The sequence below is a fragment of the Ranitomeya variabilis genome, chromosome 4 (genome assembly GCF_051348905.1).
Source record: "Ranitomeya variabilis isolate aRanVar5 chromosome 4, aRanVar5.hap1, whole genome shotgun sequence".
NCBI lineage: Eukaryota > Metazoa > Chordata > Amphibia > Anura > Dendrobatidae > Ranitomeya > Ranitomeya variabilis.
This window is the reverse complement of record NC_135235.1, coordinates 291221185-291236665: the sequence shown is the minus strand read 5'-3', so window position 1 is coordinate 291236665 and position 15481 is coordinate 291221185. Positions and strand designations below refer to the sequence as shown.

General features: G+C 44.8%; 1 protein-coding gene across 2 annotated transcripts; it reads right to left on the bottom strand.

Annotated features, from left to right (window-relative positions):
- Positions 1–658: 658 nt before the first annotated feature.
- Positions 659–5800, bottom strand: YBX1 (Y-box binding protein 1). 2 transcript variants are annotated; one of them, XM_077250179.1, is made up of 8 exons: positions 5530–5800; positions 4993–5056; positions 4714–4747; positions 2719–2808; positions 2170–2475; positions 1995–2080; positions 1192–1457; positions 659–1022 (listed from the first exon to the last, which is right to left on the bottom strand). In XM_077250179.1, exons 1-7 carry the CDS (start codon positions 5630–5632, stop codon positions 1223–1225), a joined length of 918 nt encoding a protein of 305 aa, XP_077106294.1. In that variant the 5' UTR covers positions 5633–5800; the 3' UTR covers positions 659–1022; positions 1192–1222. The 2 variants fall into 2 exon arrangements, with proteins under 2 accessions (XP_077106294.1, XP_077106295.1); XM_077250180.1 differs by having other exon boundaries at positions 2001–2080.
- Positions 5801–15481: the final 9681 nt, after the last annotated feature.

The window sequence follows — 15481 nt, the reverse complement described above, 5'->3', positions numbered from 1 at the left end:
GTATCTAAACCTGACACCCCCAACTTCAAGACCTAACACTAACCAGGTGGTCTTCCACAAAAAAAAAAAAAGCAAAAGTTTATAAAAAAGGTACGGGTCACAAAAAAAAGCAAAATATACCTGCAGGTACATACACACACACACCATTTTAACCCTGTTGACATGGCTTACTAGAGCAGGGGCTACATGGTGAAGATAAAGTTCTATTCTCCCTGCAGCTGCTTGCTTCCACTCACTGTACTGTGAGCATTGTATAATCTGACATTGAGTGCACACTGGCTGTGGATGTGCCAAGGAGGGAGTGCAGCCAGGCTCAGAGTGGTGACTAACCACTCCTTGTGCCAACAAAAGGATGCGAGTAGCCTCTATAAGCACAGAAATGTTAAATTTTAGGGTTTGGGTATTTGCTTACTGAAATAAAACCTCACCCTGAGAGTTGCACCATACAACAATTGCTTGGCGTGTAGCAAAAGCCACAAGATGAGGCCAACATTGGAACTTACATCTTAATCTTACCTCCAATGTTCTCATGGTCAAGGCATTTCGCTCTGCTTTAAGATTGACCATGTACAACTAATACACCCTTGTTCATAAATGATTCTTGTGCCCCCCCTGCAGTATCATGCATTAATGCCCAGACCACAACTATGACACAAGATACTTTTGAGACCTTTATTAATAGATGCTTGCAATTTGTTGACGGTTTGAAGAAAAAAAAAAAAAAAATCAGGTGTACTTTTATTACAAATTAAAAATGAGCTTCTTAAAAATCTTGGTTTGACCAGATAAGAAACAAATTTAAAAACCTTTGCAGGTAAGATTTGCGAAAAAATGTTTTTTTAAAAAACTTGTCATTCCCAAAAGGAGATCTTAGATTAAAAAATAAAACCATCGCTGCAAGAAACCATGCAGGACGATAATATCTGGTCAACAGCAAAAAGCAAGCACTTAAGGTCTTCAGTTCCAATTCTTTGTTAAATTTCTTTATTGCTGGAATTTCAATCTTGACTTTGATGACAAAACTGCAAGGTAAAAAATAAATTTTTTTAATGTTCAAGTGATAGCTTTTTGTAATGCTAAGTAAAACTAAATGAAACATTTTATAATCTTTCAATTCCGCCCCCCCCCCCCCATGTTATAGGAAAAACCCATGCACCGAGACATTTTTTGCTCATCAGGCCTGACACTAACCCGGATGGTGGTAGAGGTGGTAAGCCGGTATTTACTCAGCCCCGCCCTGCTCAGCCTCGGGAGCGGACGTGTTTTCTGCTGATGTTTCGGCTGCCTTGGTCTCTTTACCATCTTGTGGTTTAGGGTTTTCTGGGCGTCTGCGTCTGTAGTTAAAGTTGCGGCGGTACCGACGTTGAGGTGGCTGCTGACTCTGGGTTCCATCCCCCTGATTTTCCTTATCCTCTTCATTTCCTTCTTCTCTAGGTTGTCTCTGGCGAGGAGGTCCCCTACAAGAAGTTTACAAGAAAGCTACATGTTCAGGTCTGTAGTAGTGATTACCAGCAATATACCACAGCCAAGGGACAATATATCCAGCATTAATTATTAAATAGATAAAGTAAAAAAAATTCTTCCAGCTCATTAAGAAAATATTTTTTTAGTCAAAAAGACATTAAAATTCCATATAGAAATCCGGACAACATATGACAGATGAGCAGACTTGTTTCTATCACTGCGGTGATCGAAACGCGTCGCTGTCTGCTCATCTGTCATCCGGATTTCTATATGGAATTTTAATGTCTTTTTGGACTAAAGGAATGGATATTTTCTGTTAAGGAGCAGGAAGAATTTTTTCCTACTTGGTGTACGAATCCACGCTCCACCAGAAAGGACTTCCGTGCACCTGTGTTTCATATGATGCGATGGCTTTTTTTTGTTTGTGTTTCATTAATTAAATGTTTAAAAAAAAAAAAAAAAAAAAGCACAGCTAAAAATCTACACTTTTTTTTAAAGAATGGACCGTAAAGAAAAAAAAGGACACTTACTCATACCTGTTGAATCGGGGTCTGAAGCCTCTGTACATGTTCTGCCTTCCTGGTCTGCCTTGTTCACTGGAACTTTGGCCTTCTTCCTAAATACCCCAAAAAGAGAAATTTGTAAAATGGTCTGTTTTTAACAGAAAGAAAAAAAAAACAAGCTGAAGATTGAAGGCAAGGGTACCTCAACTACTTCACCCTGTACTGGGGCATTGTTATACTGTGGTCTGCGCCCATACGGTCTCCTTAAGTAGTATGGAGGATAACGACGCCTCCGGTATGGGCGTTGTTGGTTAGCACCCTCTCCATCTGTCGCAGTCTCATTTTCTTCGGTCTTCTCTCCACCTTCGCTGTTTTGGTAATTTTGCTGGTAGTTACGTGGAGGACCTCGGCGACGTGGATAGCGCCTATAATGGTTGCGATCTGCTGCATATTTGCTGCCTTGGACTGGAACACCCCCAGGACCAGTAACATTAGCTGCCTCTGCACCCTGCGGGGATAAGGTTTTCTTTAATTAAGCCATAAATATCTGAAAATGGGTTTCTCCTGATGTCAACAATCAAAATGGTGCAAAACTTAGCAATCCCATGTAGGAAATTAACGATCAGGCGAGAGTGCTATACTTGGCAGCTCCATAGACAACAGTAGCCTGGCACAAGCTCTACCACAGACACAGTGAGAAGAAATAGTGGTCTTGGGATCAAAGCAGACACCACATTTAACTAGACCTTACCTTCTCTCCCTCCACTACATCAAACTCTACAGTTTCTCCATCTCCCACACTGCGAAGATACTTCCTAGGGTTGTTCTTCTTAATGGCAGTCTGGAAATAAAAACATTGGCATCAGAAAATTCAATACCTAGGACAAATGTTGTTAAAAAATAGTTACCCAATGCTCCTTGCGTCCCCTACACTGCAAAGCATTAACACAAATTTTACCCACACTTCCATGGTGCTGTATATTGCGACAAATATACAGTTAAAGTGAACCAGTCATTGAAATCATGGATCAAAAGGTTCACTTTGACTGGATATCTGAAGCAAAATATAGTACTATACAGCCTGGCGGCATGATTGCTTGCAGGTGAATTTTTTTTTATGGGGGGGGGGGGGGGGGGTGTTTAAATATTCCTGGCTGTGGTCATGTAGGGATTAGGGTTCTTGTGGTTTGGGAAGCATAAATCATGTCTACCAGTTTAAGATTAGTGGTCTGATGCAAGATTATTTTTTATAACAAGGGGCAGTTAACTAAGAATCAAATGCTGCTATCTGTGCACAGGCATCCTAAACTAAATGGACTAGAACTCTAGTGCCACCTATTGGAGGGGCAGCAATCCTTAATGTCAACCCACATCTACCCCCAATAGGTGGCATAACTGTAGTGCTCTGAAGACAATATTTGGATATATAGATTTCTAAAGCATTACGTGGCTTACAAGCAGGGCCGTATTTAGAGTTTATGCTGCCCTTGGCACCTTTAGTGCTGCCTCCCCATTGGCGAAAATGACTAATGCAGACATTGTCAGCAGTGACTTTGGCAAAAATCGCTGATGTGAAAGTAGCTTTTTTGCGGCAGTTTTTCTGCATCTGCCACGTAACGGATCACTCACGGCAAGACTGCGTTCAGCCTCATTCCCTATGGGACTTGCAGACATGTGCGGCATTTGCAGTTTTGCCGTGATCTGACAAATTTGGTACTTGCAGCAAAGGAGGAAAAAAAAAAAAAAAAGCACACAAAAAAACGCTGCTAGCAGTTTTTTGTCTCACCACAAGTGCTGCACATGTCTGCAAGTAGCCATCATTACCTGCACCTTGCCAGCTCATCCCTCTGACCTAAAACTACACTATAAAGCTTTAGAAAAACAATTGACATATTCCTATGATACTGAGGGCTCCAGTGTAGACTGGGATGTGCAGTCTCTGGGTCTCCATTCTCTTACAGTATTGTAATATTCTGTCATTATGTGGTGGCAATATGTGGTCTGGTCATGGTGTGGCGGTATTTGTAGGTGAATACAGATTTGTATGGGGGAAAACTGAGTGAATACTGATAAGTATCCACCCAGCTTTCCCCCCAAAAACAGATTTGTATGGGGGAAAGCTCCTTACGCTGTATTTGTTCTGCTCTCCACATTCCATACAAACAGTAACAAATGAAACATGTATAGGTAGCAGAACTGACCAGTTCTTTAGTCTGAAGTGTGCAGCTTGTGATTTCCTCATATGCATTTGCACTGAGAGAAATCAGTGCTTTCACTTAGAAAAGGCCATAAGACTTGGCACCCAGAAGCCGCAGTAAGCATTCCTTCTATTCCCTCCACAGGTTCACCCTATGTCACAGAACTCCAGCAGCTCCCCCCCCCCCCCCCTGCATCCTGGCAAATACGGCCCTGCTAACAAGTCTCCTTACCCTGACTTGATGCTTTCTGTGAGGCCACACGCACATGATCAGTATTTGTAAGTCAAAACCATATGTGGAACAGTGGCAGTAGCCATCGCTGGCATGTACAATCTATAGTGGAAGCATCACCAAAAATAGTGCAGATTATAGAACATTAACTGCGCATGTGGCACAGAGCGAAACAAAACCATTAAGAGTCCTATAATTTGCACTGTGCTTCTACTATTCAGGTTAGTCTTATGCCTGGGAAGCCTCATGCTGCATAATAATAAATTAAGAAACTTTGAACTGATAGGAGGAGTTAAGAAAAATGTACACAAACTCACCTGGTGCACAAAGACATCTTCCTTGGTGTCATTCCTATGGGAGAAAAGTGACATTAAATAAACAGATAAGAAAAAAAAAAAAAAAAAAAAAAAAAACACCCCAAACACAAGTATATTCGGTATTAACTATGCAGATACTTAATAGCAGTTAACCATTCACTGCCTGCAGAAGGCACCCTGTGCAGAGCAGCAGCATCCCAGGGTAAAACTACTACTTTTTTGTAACCAGCAGTTGATACAATGTATCACACATGTAGCCGGCACCAGAGCTGCACTCACCTATTAATGAAGCCATATCCATTGCGCACATTAAACCATTTGACGGTACCCAAAACCTTGGTTGCTATAAAGAAAGAAAAAAATAAAAATAGATGAAATAAAATAAATAAAAATGATATACACATCTGTATTTGTTATGGGAGGGGGCAGGATCACAGGCGTGGAGGTCAGAGCCATCGCTAGAAAGCAGCAGTGAGCCACCACGTGGCTGGAGCCAGGCCAAGCCACTACCCGGCTCTCCCTCCAGGCTCCCACCTAGGCGGAGGGCCCGGGCGCCGCATGGAGACGTGCACCCCCCTACTCTACACTATGAAAAGGGGGGAAGAAAACGCAGTGCGGGAGGCGCCGAGACACAAAAGGGGACGAGTAGGCCGAAAGCAGGCAGCGGACATTTTGCAGGCCCCAGGAAGCGATGACGTCACGGCCGTGAGGCGGGCGGGCGGATGAGAAAGAAGAGGGGAGGAGGGAGACTGAGGAGGGGGGGAACCGCCACTCACAACGCGTGGCACTGAGCGCTATACGCCGCCCGATACTCACCGATGACCTTCTTCTCCCCCACAGTGGCCGCCGGTTCCGGGCCTGACTTGCTTTCCAGGGCGGCTGGCTGCTGCTGCTGTTGAGTTTCGACGTCGCTGCTCATGGTGGTAATTGGTTGTGGTTCCCTTCAGAGGTGGTGACTCGGGCCGGCGGTGGCTCGCTGTTAAACTTTGACCCCGGGTGTTGATGGTAACTTAGGCCGGCGGTGGGGGGCTGCTGCCTTCGAGCTCCCTGCTGTCCGCTCTCCGCTCCCGCTACCGATCGAACTGCCTAGTATGACGTTACAGACGGGTTAATCATCGCAGACTGCCCGCCCCGCTCGCGCACTCACTGGTCGACCGGCTCGTCAGTCGAAATCTCCTCACGCTGATAAGCGGAGGGGAGTGTCAGTCAGACTGTAGTACGTCGCGATTGGCTGTGGGTTTTCGCGGACGCGCGCTATTGGACGCTTAAGATGTCACTCACGGGATTGGTGGGATTAGTCTCGACCGTGGCCTCAGACGGCACCATAGCTGCTCTGAATACTAACACACAGCGCTATAGAGGGGGGAGGGGAGGACGACGTGCCTGGTGTAAATCCAGGGGGCTCCAGCTTTACCTCATGTATGGCATTTCCCTCAGTGTCACCTCATACACACAGTAAATGCAGCCTTAACCCTCCTGTAATGTCCCCCAATCATTACCTCAGAGACAATAGGGCTTTCATGACTGAAAAATGACAAAAACGCAAACAATTGTCATTGGTGACATCTGTCCGTTCAGACTGCTGTGTTTCCCTGCGCCGTGCGGATTTTTAGTCCTCTTTTCTCGCTCCCAGGTCATAGTATCAAGGAAAAAAATAAATAGATTAAAATCCTTACATTTCATCCATTTTACCTCATTTCATTGGTGTAGAGGCCACGATACAAGGCTATAATGTGACGGATGCAGGACTCCGGGCTGAACGTGGGGGTCCCGTCACCCAGACCAGGGGAAGCCGCTCGTAGATCATTTCAGGTTAGGGCCGGGGTCACACGTAGTGGGTTTTTTTTTCAGCGGTTTTACAAGCAAAGAGGATACGACTTTGGCTACGTTCACACTAGCGTTGTGCGCCGCTGCGTCGGTGACGCAACGCACAACGCACGCAAAAACGCGGCAAAACGCACGCAAAAACGCTGCGTTTTGCGACGCATGCGTCGGTTTTTGCCGAAAATCGGACGCAAGAAAAATGCAACTTGTTGCGTTTTCTTGGTCCGACGCTTGCGGCAAAAAAGACGCATGTGTGGCACAACGCAACAAAAAAAAACGCATGCGTCCCCCATGTTAAGTATAGGGGGCGCATGACGCATGCGTCGCCGACGCAAATCCGACGCACATTAGCTTAACGCTAATGTGAACGTAGCCTTTCAAACGCGGTTGAACTGCGCGTTTTTGGGGGGCATATTTACCTTATAGTGGGGGCCTGAAAAAAAGAACACATTTCTGTTTGTAAGTGCAGAATCAAAGGCTTCCTGTAATGAACAAAAAAAATAAAAAAAATTCTTCATATCTGCTCCAAAAAAGCGTCTAATAAAGGAAAACCTAAAAAAAAAAAACCTCAGTAATTAGAGAAGTTTGTGACCGTGCATCAGAAAAACTGCAGATAAAAAGCAGCATTTACGTCCGATCCGCGGATATGTTTTTTTTTTTTGCTGAGTTTTTGTAGTAAAAACTTTTCAAAAGAGCCGAGTTTTGATTGGAAATTAAGTACCGGACTTTTTTTAGGCGCTGACGTACCTGACCTGTCAAATTTTTCAAGCAGAAGACACTTCAGGAAAATGCTGGTGGTGTTTTTCCTGAAGTGGCTTTTTTGGTGTTTTTCGTGGCTTTTTTTTTTTTGGCTTTTTTACTGCACCTAAAGAACTGTCGGGTCACTTATTGTAACCGTTCTGCAGATTTTGAAACTAAGGGTATGTGTCCACGTTCAGGATTGCATCAGGATTTGGTCAGGATTTTTCATCAGTATTTGTAAGCCAAAACCAGGAGTGGGTGATAAATGCAGAAGTGGTGCATATGTTTCTATTATACTTTTCCTCTAATTGTTCCACTCCTGGTTTTGGCTTACAAATACTGATGGAAAATCCTGACCAAATCCTGATGCAATCCTGAATGTGGACACATACCCTAAAGTGGCTAAAAACGAACATATGCTCAAGTCGTTGGGACCTTACAGTGCATAGGTTAATTTTTCAAGCTTTTTTTTTTTTCAGGCGGGCTTCGGAGCTGACTCTCTAGAAAAGTCCACCCAATAGATCATGTTTTAAGGATTTCCTTAGGGTATGTGTCCACGTTCAGGTTTGCTTCAGGCTTTGGTCAGGATTTTATGCAGGTAAAATCCTGACCAAAAATGCACCTGAGGTCACTGGCAGGTCACCTGCGGTGTTCCTGCGTGTTTTGCTCATTGTAGCAACATGCTGCGTTCTGAAAAAACGCACCGCATGTGCGTTTTCGCGGGAAAAACGCATGCGTTTTTTCCTGCACAGTGGAGACGGGATTTCATTAAATCCCCTCCACTATGCTGTAACATCTGGACGCTGCTTTTTTGATGCTGTGGCTCAGCGCTGCGTCAAAAACGCAGCGTTTCCTGAACGTGGACACATACCCGTGTAGCAGTGGGATATGGGGTATTGAAGGGTTAATGTCACTTTGCTATTGTAAGGTGACATTAAGCCAGATTAATAATGGAGAGGCGTCAATTATGACACCTATCCATTATTAATCCAATAGTACGAAATGGTTAATAAAACACACACACATTATTACAAAGTCCTTTAATGAAATAAAGACACAGGGTGTTGTAATATTTTATTAGACTCTTAATCCACCTGAAGACCCTCGTTCTGTAAAAAAGGAAAAATAAAAAATCAACAATATCTCATACCTTCCGTCGCTCAGGTCAAGTCCCACGAAGTAAATCCATCTGAAGGGGTTAAATAATTTTACACCCAGGAGCTTTGCTAATGCAATTGTGCTACTGTGTGTAAAACCCCCAGGAATGAATGTAATGCTGGGGAATTTTCCTGTAGTTACCTTGAGTTGCGGTGAGGCGCCCTCTGCTGGATGTCCTCATATGAACTCGAGCGTGGGAACTTTTCCCAGGCTCCAGTTCATGAGGAAATCCAGCAGAGGGCGCGTCACCGCAACTCAAGGTAACTACAGGTCATTCCCCTGCACTCCATTCATTCCCCGGGTTTTTACAGGCAGGGGCGGCTGCATTAACAGGCTTCTGCTTGTAAAATTAGTTAACCCTTTCAGATGGATTTACAACGTGGGACAGAACGACGGAAGGTATGGAATATTGTTGTTTTTTTTTTTTCAACTTTGTTTCAGGTGACAAGGGTCTTCAGGTGGATTAAGAGTTATAAAATATTACAACACCCTGTGTCTTTATTTCATTAAAGGACTTTGTAATAATGTGTGTGTGTTTTCTTAACCATTTCGTACTATAGTATTAATAATGGATAGGTGTCATAATTGACGTCTCTCCATTATTAATCTGGCTTAATGTCACCTTACAATAGCAAGGTGACATTAACCCTTCATTACCCCATATCCCACCGCTACACGGGAGTGGGAAGAGAGTGGCCAAGTGCCAGAATAGGCGCATCTTACAGATGTGCCTTTTCTGGGGTGGCTGTGGGCAGATGTTTGTAGCCAGGGGGGCCAATAACCATGGACCCTCTCTAGGCTATTAATATCTGCCCTCAGTCACTGGCTTTACCACTCTGGCGGAGAAAATTGCGCGGGAGCCCACGCCAATTTTTTCCGCGATTTAACCCTTTATTTTACAAGCTACAGCGCCCAAATTTTGCACATACACACTACTAACATTAGTAGTGTGGAATATGCAAAAAAAAAGGGGATATGAGATGGTTTACTGTATGTAAACCATGTCTCAGATCATGTCGGGTTTGTGAAGGAGAAATGAAAAGCCGGCAATCGAATTACCGGCTTTTCTGCTATATCGCGTTGAATTAAATATAGATATATATATATATATATATATATATATATATATATGTGTGTCTCAATGACATATATATATATATATATATATATATATATATATATATATTTATACTGTATATATGTTTTACCGAACATTTGAGCCCATAAATCCATTAGATGTCGGTTTTGCAAGCCTGCGAGAAAATATCGCAGTACGGATGCCATACGGATTACATACAGAGGATGCCATGCGCAAAATACGCTGCCACACCCTGCCTACGGATGACATACGGATCACTATTTTGGGAACATTTCTGCGTATTACGGCCGTATTAACGACCGTAAAAAACGGACCGTATTGTCTTACGCCTAGTGTGACGCCAGCCTAATACTGAACATGTCACCGTGCCTTTTGCTGACTATTTGGCCTGTAAAAAAAGCCAGATGTGAACAGATCTATAGATTGTACTATGTACTAGTTCTATCTATGTAAAACACGGATACAACTCATAGGCGATAAACGGACATGTGAATGATCCCTTAGGGTGAGGCTTTTTTTGCCTAGTTTTCAGAGCAGATTCTTGCAGTTTTTAACCTTCCTATGTTTTTTGGAGAATTTCTGCTTCCAAATCGTAGAAAAAAAATTAGTGTGAACATTCCCTTAGGTTATATTCATATGGAAGTGTTTGAGGCCTTCAAAAATGATGAGTTTTTGAAATGCTCGTGTATCATCATGCAGTAAATGTGTCTTTAGACTGCTCCTGATGAATCCATGACAGTGGTGTAGATCCCCCTGGAGTGCGACTAATAAACTATTGTACATTGTATGCAAGGCACTTTTGAGATTACAATGGGTGATCTATGGACATATAGACTATATATAAGGGGTGCGCAGATGTACCCTTGCATACATACAATAGGTATCTGCTGTAGTTTATACCCAGAGAATAAACTTGAATCTTTCCCCAATGTAAAATCCTTGTGCCATATAGATAACCATTAGCAAATTGTAAATTACTAGGAGGGGATATCCTCCATTTAGTTTAGGGTACCGTCACACAGTGCCATTTTCATCGCTACGACGGCACGATTCGTGACGTTGCAGCGTCGTATAATTATCGCTCCAGCGTCGTAGACTGCGGTCACACGTTGCAATACACGGCGCTGGAGCGATAATTTCATGACGTATTTGCGATGTAGAAGCCGTTGGTTACTGTGCGCACATCGTATACAACCTGTGTCACACGATGCAATCATGCCGCCACAGCGGGACACTAGACGACGAAAGAAAGTTTCAAACGATCTGCTACGACGTACGATTCTCAGCGGGGTTCCGGATCGCAGTAGCGTGTCAGACACAACGATATCGTAACGATATCGCTAGAACATCCCGAATCGTGCCGTCGTAGCGATGAAAATGGCACTGTGTGACGGTACCCTTATTAGGATCCTCATCTAAGTTGCAAATCAGAAACCAGCTGTGGCCTTAGTAGTGTAGCCACTAGGTGGCAGAGGGGCCGGTTGCCCTGGGCCCTGTGCTCAGAAGGGCCCACCTGGAGTTACGCTACCCTTAGGTTCTGTGATAGAGCAAGGAGGCACAATCCCCCTGCATTACCGCTCTCAGGCACGGCAGGAGGATGCAATGGCCGTGGCGCCAGCGTATGGACGGGAAGGTCAGGGTCTCGGTGTGGTGAGACTCTGACACCCTGTACGTGCGCCGTCACCGTCCTGAAATCGATAGTTGCAGGGACATCAACACGTTGGTCTGCCCTGTGGACTCGTCAGGACCCTGGATTAGGTGAGTATCCTGTATGTTGTTTTTTATTTTACTTAAAACTTTTTTGTGTGACTGAGGGGGACCCTCATACATTTTAGGGACTACCGTGGGGGGCCCTGAAAGTGTGGGGGCCATTATACAGCGTGAGAACTAAATTGGTGGTCATCATCATACAGTATGGGGGCTTATTTAGGGGCCTTTAAATTGTAAGGACTATTGTGGTGTGCACTCATACAGAATGGGGGCTAATGTGGGAGTTAGTATATAGTTTGGGGACTAGTATGGGGGCACTCATACAGTATGGAAGCGAAATATAGGGTTCCTTAAAGTGTCATCATAAAGTTTTGGTGCTATACAAGGAGTCATCATACAATGTGAGGGCCATTATACAGTTTGGATGGAGGCCATTATACAGTGTGAAGACTACTGTGTAGGGGAGCTGTGGGGACATCCTACTGTGTATAGGTGAGCAATGAAGACATCATACTATGTATAGGGGACCTGTGGGACCATAATACTATGTATTGATGAGCTGTGGGTCCATCATACTATGTATAGATGAGCTGTGGACCCATCATACTATGTATAGGGGAGCTGTGGGCCCATCATACTGTGTAAAGGGAAGCTGTGCGCCCATCATACTATGTGTAGGGGAGCTGTGGGGCCATCATACTATGTAAAGGGGACCTGTGGGGACATCATACTGTGTATAGGGGAGCAATGAAGACATCATACTATGTATAGGGGAGCTGTGGGACCATCATACTATGTATAGGGGAGCTGTGGCTCCATCATACTATGTATAGGGGATCTGTGGGCCATCATACTGTGTACAGGGAATCTGTGGGCCCATCATACTATGTATAGAGCAGCTGTGGGCCCATCATACTGTGTATAGGGGAACTGTGGGTCCATCATACTGTATAAAGGGGAGCTATGGGTCTGTCATAATATTTATAGGGAAGGTGTGGGCCCATCATACTGTGTATAGGGGAGCTGTGGGCCCATCATACTATGTATAGGGAAGCTGTGGGCCCATCATACTATGGATAGGGGAGCTGTGGGCCAATTATACTGTGTATAGGAGAGCTGTGGCTCCATCATACTGTGTACAGGGAAGCTGTGGGCCAATCATACTGTGTATAAGGGATCTGTGTGCCCATCATACTATGTATAGGGAAGCTGTGGGCCCATCATACTGTGTATAGGGGAACTGTGGGTATATTATACTGTATAAAAGGGAGCTATGAGTCTGTCATACTATGTATAGGGAAGCTGTGGGCCCATCATACTATGGATAGGGGAGCTGTGGGCCAATTATACTGTGTATAGGAGAGCTGTGGCTCCATCATACTGTGTACAGGGAAGCTGTGGGCCAATCATACTGTGTATAAGGGATCTGTGTGCCCATCATACTATGTATAGGGAAGCTGTGGGCCCATCATACTGTGTATAGGGGAACTGTGGGTATATTATACTGTATAAAAGGGAGCTATGGGTCTGTCATACTATGTATAGGGAAGCTGTGAGCCCATCATACTGCGTATAAGGGAGCTGTGGAGACATACTGTATATAGGGGAGCTGTGGGTCTGTCATACTATGGATAGGGGAGCTGTGGGACAATCATACTGTGTATAGGGGAGCTGTGAGCCTATTATACTGAGTATAGGGGAGCTGCAGTGGCATCATATGCATAGCGGGGAGCTGTGAGGGCATTATAGTGTGTATGGGAGCATTATACTGTGTATAAGGGAGCTGTACATGGCGAGACTCAGGGAACATTATTAAATGTTAAGTGGTTACTTAGAGGGGTATTCTCATCTCCAAGATCCTATTCCAATATGTAGTAGGTGCAAGAATAATAATAATAATAATAATTTTATTTCTATAGCGCCAACATATTCCGCAGCACTTTACATTTTAGAGGGTACTTGTACAGACATAAGACATTACAGCATAACAATAATCACATAAATCAACAGATAATAATAATATTAACAAATATCTCCAATTAGAAATGTAGTGTAGCTCTTCTGATATGCTGTGTCTCTATCCTTATGTGCAGGGCATTGCAGTAGCTTAGATATCCATGATTACTAACAGTCATAAAGTTAGAGTTAGTTGGTTAGCTGTTAGTGGTCATAACTATGGATACCTAAGCTACTGCAATGACCTGCACATGGAGTAAGCGATATAGCGAATCAGAAGAACTATACTAGGTTTCTAATTGGAGGTATTTGCTAATATTATTATTATTACACCTACTACTTCTTGAGATAGGATCTTCGAGATGGGAATACCCCTGTAAGCATTATTGTTATAGAGGCACTCATGGTACTGTGACCATCAAAGGTGCACATGGGGCATAATTACATTTTAGGGTAAACCTGGGAAAACTGCTGTCCACGGGCCACATCCGGCCTTCTGGCTGCTCCAGTCTGGCCCCCGGACCTAGATAGCTAAAGGGCAGGCACAGTGGCCCATGGCCAAAACCATGCCCTCCCCTGCCCAACGTCCATTCTCACCACGGTCTGCATCCTCTGGATGCAAACAGCATTGCATGCGTTGGTGAAGGATGGGGCTGCCGGATCCATCTTCCACCATTTAGCGTGTGAGACAGCAGATGTGATGACGTCATTTCATCGCTCTGCTGTCTGCTGAGAGTCAGTCATTGTATATATGGAGGCTATGGGGGGGGGGGATCATACTATATATAGGAGGCTATGTGGGTGGCTCACACTGTATATTGAAGGCTATGTGGGTGGCTCATACTATATATAGGAGGCTATGTGGGGGGATCATACTGTATATAGGGAGGCTATGTGGGTGGCTCATACTGTATATAGGGAGGCTATGTGCTGGTTCATACTGTATATAGGGGGGCTATGTGAGGCACATGCTATATATAAAAGGCTTTGTGGGGCACATGCTGCATATAAAGGCAATGTGGGGGGTTCGCACTGTATATAGGAGGCTGTTTGGGGGCTCACACTGTATAAAGGAGGCTATGTAGGACTCACACTGTATACTGTATATGGAGGCTATGTGGAGCTCAAACTACACATAGAAGTTTATGTGGGGGCTCACGCTGTTTACAAGAAGCTATGTGGGTGGCTCAGATGCACCAGTCCATAAAGCGCACCCCAAAGTTTGGGGAGGAAAATAGGAAAACTTTTTTTTCATATAAAACGGAGAGCGATCTCATCTGGCAGCAGCAGGAGTGGGGCGATGCTGCGGGCCCTGGGCTGGGAGGAGGGGTTGTCCCAGCATTGCGAGGCTGTGGATACCTGGGCTTCAATAAGATGTCGGCCATGAGACAGTAACAGAGTCCCCACTGTGATCATTGATTTCTTGGCGGGGGGCTTCAGGAAAATGGCCGCCTCTGATGGGGCATGCGCAGATTGAGATCAGGACAACTCCTCCTCCCAGCCCAGTGCTCACAACATCGCCTCATTCCTACCGCCGGCTTCCTGCAGCAGAGATCCTGCCTGCTGTGACCCCCTCAACACCACCGCCTCCCACCCGGGTAAGCTACATTCAGACTATAAAACGGACCCCCATTTTCCTCCCAGTTTTTTGAGGAAAAAATTGTGTCTTATAGTCCGAAAAATACGGTATATAAATATATACCGTTCCTCGGTACGGTCACTGTCCACTCCACAATAACAAACAGAACTAGCTTCCAACAACAAATCGTTAACGGGTCATTTGGACAGCCATTACAGATAGCCTATTGCTTCAGGGGTGCAATTTAAAGAGCAAGACGAAAGAAGCTATTACATGATTGATATTAACCCCTTTCCGCCAGCTGACGGAATAGTACGTCAGCTGGCAGATCCCCCGCTTTGAGGTGGGCTCCCGCGGTGAGCCCACCTCAAAGCCGCGACATGTCAGCTGTTTTGTACAGCTGACATGTGCGTGCAATGAGCGCGAGCGGATCGCGATCCGCTTGTGCCCATTAACTAGTTAAATGCCGCCGTCAAACGCTGACAGCGGCATTTAACTAGCGCTCCCGGCCGGAAGTGCTCACACCGCTGACCCCCGTCACATTATCGGGGGTCAGCAGTGCATTGCCATAACAACCAGAGGTCTCCTTGAGACCTCTATGGTTGTTGATGGCTGATTGCTTTGAGCGCCACCCTGTGGTCGGCGTTCAAAGTACACCTGCCTTTCTGCTACATAGAGGTGATCTGTACTTCACCTCTATG

Coding starts and splice junctions, on each gene's coding strand:
- YBX1 (XM_077250179.1), bottom strand. CDS start 5,632: ATGAGCAGCGACGTCGAAACTCAACAGCAGCAGCAGCCAGCCGCCCTG. Junction 2,809..4,713: donor AAGATGTCTTTGTGCACCAG/GTGAGTTTGTGT, acceptor TTTTATTTCCAG/ACTGCCATTAAGAAGAACAA. Junction 1,458..1,994: donor CCCCGATTCAACAGGTATGA/GTAAGTGTCCTT, acceptor AACTTCTTGTAG/GGGACCTCCTCGCCAGAGAC.